This window comes from Octopus sinensis, linkage group LG11, assembly GCF_006345805.1.
Source record: "Octopus sinensis linkage group LG11, ASM634580v1, whole genome shotgun sequence".
Taxonomy (NCBI): Eukaryota; Metazoa; Mollusca; class Cephalopoda; order Octopoda; family Octopodidae; genus Octopus; species Octopus sinensis.
In genome coordinates this window covers 25042907-25050712 of record NC_043007.1, presented here as the reverse complement: position 1 = coordinate 25050712, position 7806 = coordinate 25042907, and the positions used below count along the sequence as shown (strand labels likewise).

At 37.1% G+C, this 7806-nt stretch overlaps 1 protein-coding gene across 2 annotated transcripts in view; it reads left to right on the top strand.

Moving 5' to 3' along the window:
• Positions 1-7806, top strand: part of LOC115217286 (dynein heavy chain 12, axonemal-like) — a 432620-nt gene that overhangs the window by 14809 nt on the left and 410005 nt on the right. For both annotated transcript variants that reach the window (XM_029786929.2, XM_036507253.1), the window contains 2 exons: positions 2193-2382; positions 4325-4403. In XM_029786929.2, the coding sequence (XP_029642789.1) occupies positions 2193-2382; positions 4325-4403 (269 nt within the window). The remainder of the gene's footprint in view (positions 1-2192; positions 2383-4324; positions 4404-7806) is intronic.

The following is a 7806-nucleotide window of genomic DNA, read 5'->3' as shown; positions in this document are numbered from 1 at the left end:
TATATATGTATATATATATATACGCACACAAATATATATATATATTCATATACTTACACATACTTATAAATAAATTCATATACACATACACACTCACACACACACACAAGGATACACGCATAAGGATACACACGTACATACTCAGACAGTGGAATATAAACTGACATATTTCAGAAGAATTTTTTCTTTTCTTTTTCACATAATTTTGTTGGTTTTGTGACTTAAAAGCATTGCTCTTGTTACAGAACCTGAATTTATTGTCGTATCTCCTGAGGATTGAACAATACAGTCTTGGAAAATGGAAATATTTATTTACTTTCGTTACTTCTTTTTTTCTGTTTGTTCGTTATTATTTTTTATTTTGTCGTTATTGTTATTTTTTTTCTCATAATCAATACTACATAAATCTGCATGTTTTTTTTTGTTTTTGCTGTTGTTTTAATCTTGTTCCATCTGTCACCCTTGTGGCAAATAAAAGCAATAACCATTGTCATCATCATCATCATCATCATTATCCTCACGTTCTTTCTCTTCATCATCATTATCATCATCATCAGCATCATCATCATTGATTTCTGTATTGGTCAGAAGCGCTGAACATATATTTGTGTGTGTATGTGTGTCTATGTATTTGTGACAGCATATATTTAAATATGTGCATTTAATTAATGTGTTTGTATGATTGTTTATGCATTTATAACTTTTTGATATATATATATATAGATAGATATATATATACATATATATACACACACACATATATATATATACACCTATATATTTCGGAGTGGTTGGCGTTAGGAAGGGCATCCAGCTGTAGAAACACTGCCAGATCTGACTGGCCTGGTGCAGCCTTCGGGCTCCATCAGTTGAACCATCCAACCCATGCTAGCATGGAAAGCAGACGTTAAATGATGATGATGATGATGATGATATATATATATATGTGTGTACATATATACATACATACATACATACATAATAAAAATATGTATATATATATATTTATTTATTTATTTATGTATATAGTAGGTGCAGAAAAGGGTATATGTAGATACAGGCATGGTTTTTGGGGTTAAGAAGTTCACTTCCAAACCACATGGTTCTGGTTTCAGTTCCACTATGCAGCCCTGAGGCAAGTGTCTTCTACAGACCTTTGCTGATCAAAGTTTTGTCAATGAATTTTATTTGATGGTGACTGAACGAAGTTTGTAACATATATATATGTGTGTGTGTGTTTGTGTGTGAGTACATTTCTGCTCTATAAAAGCCATGAACTACGAGCAGTGTTGTTTGTGCTGCCAACATATTGTCTGCTGGTCTGCTGGCTTTGCACTTTTGGAGATGTGAAATAAAAGATTGCTTGAAAAACAAGCAAAGATCATAAAGATTATATATATATATAATATATATATATATATATATAAATATTAGGGAATAAATCCAAATTTACAGGGAAAAATCAGATTTAGGATTGAATCCAATTTTATAGTAAAATATTATATTATATTAAATTAGAGACAAAACCACTATTATGCATTATAGTGGTTTTGTCTCTAATTTAATATAATATATATATTATATATATATATAAATTAATAATAAATATTAGGGAATAAATCCAAATTTACAGGGAAAAATCAGATTTAGGATTGAATCCAATTTTATAGTAAAATATTATATTATATTAAATTAGAGACAAAACCACTATTATGCATTATAGTGGTTTTGTCTCTAATTTAATATAATATATATATATATATATATATATATATATATGATACCATTTTACACAAATGGTGTCACTGGGAAGATATATGGAAACACAAACACACACACACATACACTCACACATACATAAAAATGATAGACTCCCATAGTTTCCATCTTCAAGATTTGATGATGATGATGATGGCATCTGCCAGCCTGAGGCTGTTGTTGGAGATAATTTGTTCAAGGTGCCATAGTGTGGCACTGAACCAGAAACTGTGATTACATAGCAAACTTTGCCACCGCACAGTCATATCTGTATCTTCATTGTTCATCTCATGCTCATCACCACCATCATCATCATCACCACCACCAATACCATCACTGTCTGTAGTGTATATCGAGGCCTTTGTTATATTTATTCATTTTCTGTCACTTATAGAAAAAAAATATATTATCAATCATGGTTTTTTTTCTGTTAGGAAAACTACTTGTGTTTACGGAAAAAAGTCTGGGATGGTTCATTGGTGCCAATCCAAAGTGAGTGGTTTGAGCGTATTCTAGAGAGGATTCCAGAGAAGCTGAAGAACTTACCAAATTCTCAAGCAGTGCTTAGTGATATGTTCGAAGAGGTTGTAGCAAACTATGAAAGTAGTATGAGAATATCTCGAGGTGAGTAAAAACAATAGATATAGAAAAATAAAAAGAAAGCTATTTGTAAAAACACCTTTTTTCTTCCTTCCTTCCCATAGAATATAAATGCCATCGACATATGCAGCATGTGTCTTTCAAGTCTTCCCATGTTGCACAATCCTTTCTAATGGATTCCAGCTCTATCCATCTTATTTCTCTGCAAAATTGGTGAAATGGTTCTTGGTCCTACTGGTTTCCCAAGAGATGAGAGTCCTCTGATCGTCATCAGACAGCCTAGGTGCGACTTCTTATATTTGAAGGGCATCAGTTGCTTGATGTCAACTATCTCTTCCAACCTGCCTAGGATGGGTTCTATCTTTGAGACAGAGTTTATTTTGCTGAAGATTGGTAGGTCTCTTCTGTTATCTGTTGCTATTTTCATAGCAAGAAATGTTTCTCTTTATGTGGCCGGGCTGCTAACTCTACAGCAAATAGTCTTTGTGATTTGGTCTTTGTCTCTCTCCCCAACAAGCAATGACTATGCCAGTCTTTGTAACTTCTTAAGGGAATCCTGCACCTCCTAGGGTTTTTTAAAAAACTTTCTGTTATACATAGCACAATGATTACAAGGTGACAGCTTGATGTATTAACCACTATGTTACTGAGCTAACAAGGGAACTTCTATGTGCTTGTTTGCTCAGAAATATTAACGAAGTCCTCCTCAAATCACACTCCATTGTCTTAAAGCAAAAATAAATGAATAAAAGATAATCCAGTCTTAGCTACACTTTGTCTGAAAAGTAGCCAGGATATATACTGCTGGGATGTCTTTGATTACAATTCTAGTGGAAAAGGGCTGACTTAGGAATTTCAACCATGTTTTGTGGTCTGCTACCACAACAGCCCCTTTATAGGATCCAGTTAGCTCAAGACATCATCAGGAGGAACCACATCCAGTTTCGGCCCCTACTCCTCAACCGTTTTGATGTGGCAGGGCCCTCCCTTTCGGAGGTGTCTTCAGCTCTTGTGTTGAGTGCATGTCTTCTTTCTTCTGTTCCCTGGCCTCTTTGAATAATCGCTATACTGGCCTAATCTTCACTTATCTAGATAAGCCCTTTTTATATCTGCATCACCGAAATAGTTAATATTTAATCTATAATAAAATATTTAGACTAGGGTCTTCATCTTGGTTGCTATAGTTATGATGTTTTAGCTGTTGTACTCTCCAGTCTTTTTCAGGAGCTGTTGTGTTTGATAACAGCGTTGAAATTTGGAACCAAATCCTTTATTAAATCTATGGGATGAGGTAGATTGCTCTCCTTATATGGTATGTACAATTGAATGAGAACAATCTACTTTCACCAGATTTAATAAAGTGTTAAGTTCCAACTTCTGAGATTATTACTGAATACAAAAGACACCTGAGGAAGGCTGATGATGGAATGCGATTTCTTAAATGATGTGACTATAACAACCAAGACCAGGGCACTGGTCCTAACATCATCATCATCATCATCATCATCATCGTTTAACGTCCGTTCTCCATGCTAGCATGGGTTGGACGGTTCGACCGGGGATCTGGGAAGCCAGAAGGCTGCACCAGGCTCCAGTCTTATCTGGCAATGTTTCTACAGCTGGATGCCCTTCCTAACGCCAACCACTCCGTGAGTGTAGTAGGTGCTTTTTACGTGCCACCTGCACAGGTGCCAGGCGAGACTGGCAACGGCCACGGTCGGATTGGTGTATTTTATGTGCCACCGGCACGGAAGCCAGTCGAGGCGGCGCTGGCATCGGCCACGAGTCGGATAGTGCTTTTTACATACCACCAGACCAGGGATCCTGGCTGGTTCAATTCGATTTCGATTTCGCTTGCCCCAATATTTAATAATATTTAATAATATTTAATAATAATGATTCCTCATCTCAAGAATCCAAATTTAGTCAATATTTTTTTTGATTGTTGTCTTGTATTTAATTCCAGTTCAGCATGTTTTACTGAAACCAGATGTATCTGGATTATCAGAAGAGGATAATGCAGGACCACCACCACGTGAACCACTGTGAGAACCATATTTTTATTTTCTTTCATCTTGGTTGTCAGTGTCATCATCATCATTGTCCACTTTTTCATACTTAATGTCCTCTTTCTTAATGTCCACTTTCTTAATGTCCACTTTCATAATGTCTACTTTCTTAATGTCTACTTTCTTAATTTCCACTTTCTTAATGTCCACTTTCTTAATTAATGTCCACTTTCTTAATATCCACTTTCATAATGTCCACTTTCTTAATGTTCACTTTCTTTATGAGCACTTTCTTAATTACCACTTCCTTAATTTCCACTTTCTTAATGTCCACTTTCTTAATGTCCACTTTCTTAATGTCCACTTTCTTAATGTCCACTTTCTTAATGAGCACTTTCATAATGTCCTCTTTCATAATGTCCACTTTCTTAATGTCCACTTTCTTAATGTCCACTTTCTTAATGTCCACTTTCTTAATGTCCACTTTCTTAATGTCCTCTTTCATAATGTCCACTTTCTTAATGTGCACTTTCTTAATGAGCACTTTCAGAATGTCCACTTTCTTAATGTCCACTTTCTTAATTTCCACTTTCTTAATGTCCACTTTCATAATGTCCACTTTCTTAATGTCCACTTTCTTAATTTCCACTTTCTTAATGTCCACTTTCATAATGTCCACTTTCTTAATGTCCACTTTCTTAATGTTCACTTTCTTTATGAGCACTTTCTTAATTACCACTTCCTTAATTTCCACTTTCTTAATGTCCACTTTCTTAATGCCCTCTTTCTTAATGTCCACTTTCTTAATTTCCACTTTCATAATGTCCACTTTCTTAATGTCCACTTTCTTAATGTCCACTTTCTTAATGTCCACTTTCTTAATGAGCACTTTCATAATGTCCTCTTTCTTAATGTCCACTTTCTTAATATCCACTTTCTTAATGAGCACTTTCATAATGTCTTCTTTCTTAATGTCCTCTTTCTTAATGTCCACTTTCTTAATGAGCACTTTCAGAATGTCCACTTTCTTAATGTCCACTTTCTTAATTTCCACTTTCTTAATGTCCACTTTCATAATGTCCACTTTCTTAATTTCCACTTTCTTAATGTCCACTTTCATAATGTCCACTTTCTTAATGTCCTCTTTCTTAATGTCCACTTTCTTAATGTCCACTTTTCCATGCTTTCATCTTGTGTGTGTGTCATATATTGTCACGGTTACTGTGGCTGCATACTCTTCCTAAAACCAACCACTTTACAATGTATACTGGGTGTACTTCAACCATGGCACCAGCACTAGAGAAGTTGTCATGTTTTAACCAAGACTAAAGGGTCCTCTTTCAAATTTCTTACCTCCAAGTCGTTACAGTCTCTACAACTTTACTACATTCATAAACTTACTACGTGCACATATTTACTTATCCTTATGTGTACTTCACTACAAGATTACACCCCATAAGCTTACTTACTGCACATAAAAGACACTATGTTACAAGCCTTCTACCTCTGCAAGCTAACCCATAAGCTTTCTGCTGTGTGGTAAGTAGCTTGCTAACCAACCACATGGTTCCGGGTTCAGTCCCACTGCGTGGCATCTTGGGCAAGAGTCTTCTGCTATAGCCCCGGGCCGACCAATGCCTTGTGAGTGGATTTGGTAGACGGAAACTGAAAGAAGCCTGTCGTATATATGTATACATATATATGTGTGTGTGTGTGTGTGGGTTTGTGTGTCTGTGTTTGTCCCCCTTGCATTGCTTGACAACCGATGCTGGTGTGTTTACGTCCCCGTTACTTAGCGGTTCGGCAAAAGAGACCGATAGAATAAGTACTGGACTTACAAAGAATAAGTCCCGGGGTCGATTTGATCGACTAAAGGCGGTGCTCCAGCATGGCCGCAGTCAAATGACTGAAACAAGTAAAAGAGAAAGAGAGTAAGAGCTTACTACTTTAACATGGTTACAATCTACATGACCCTATGATGGTCTTACTAATCTTACTATTTTTAAAAGCTTTTACAAATAGTAACATTACAAATTGTCTGCAAAAAAGAAATGTTAGGCAGAAAAAGTGATGCTAACTGTTTTTTGGGGCTGTAAAAAGGCCTATGCTACAACATTGTCTCGAAAAGGGGTCTACAATCACAAGTACAGGCTACAGTGAAATGATGGCCGATGAACTGAAACCAGCAATTTGCACTAAATGCCATGGTCTATTGTCAAAATAAGTGTTATTGTTACACAGCTATATACACCCACATATGGCCACCTACATCATTGAAAAATTAGGCTTTGACCTGCTGGAACACCCTGCATACAGTTCAGATCCAGCCCCTTTTGACTGTCTCCTCTTTGGATCACTCAAACATCTGTAGTGACGCCAGGTTGCAGATGCCATTTTGGGATTTTCATTCACGCATGCGCAAAGATTAGTCTTCCGGAAGGCCTGCTGGAAGCCCCTTATGCGCATGCTCAGTCATCAGCAGCAGCTAGGCTTGACCGCTATTCTCTCTCTTTTGCTCCTGCCGCCAACCAAGCTAGACGCAACCAGACAAGCTCCGTGTGAAGGCGAATACGACTTGAAGAATGCCTTCACAATTGTGATTCAACCGACTCTGCTGCTTCCCCCCACACACACACATGGCGTCCAGGCTACCGATGTCCAGAGATGAAATGCTAATTCCGGTGAAAATAAATTATTATTGTTATTTGTTCAGAGATTCTTGTTCCTGCTATTTTTCCTTTCTACAACCATGTAAGGAAATGTGAGGCAGCCAACCAGTGCCAACCAACCACATCCTACACATCCTTTACAAGGTTGTTGATTTGCTATAGATGAAAGAAGTGCTGGGTCGTGGTGCATAAATGGCTGCACAACCAGACAAAAAACTTTCTACATCAATAAATCACTGCTGTTCCTGAAAGTTGTTTTTATACATTCTACAGACTGTTCGAAGCCTACTAACTTCCTACACCTTGTTCCTTGGGTCTTACCTTTAAACACACACACACACACACACACACACACACACACACATTTATAATAATTGAGGCCATCACCTCAGCAGCACTTCATGCAGGAACCTGGCTAGCAAAGTGTCTGAATAGCAGTGTAAGTGTTACCTCTTTTGATTGACTGAAAAATGATTGGCTATACTTTGGTCAATTATAGGAGCACTTTGCCAATCCAGGGCATATATATCAAATAGGTATGCTGTAATAAATTATAATAATTTATATGTATGTATATGTACACATTGTGGAGGCACATGGCCTAGTGGTTAGAGCAGTGGACTCGCGGTCGAGGAATCGTGGGTTCGAATCTCAGACCGGGCGATGTGTGTGTTTATGAGCGAAACACCTAAGCTCCACGCGGCACCAGCAGAAGGTAATGGCGAACTTCTGCAGACGCTTTCGCTACAACTTTCTCTCTCTTTCCTCCT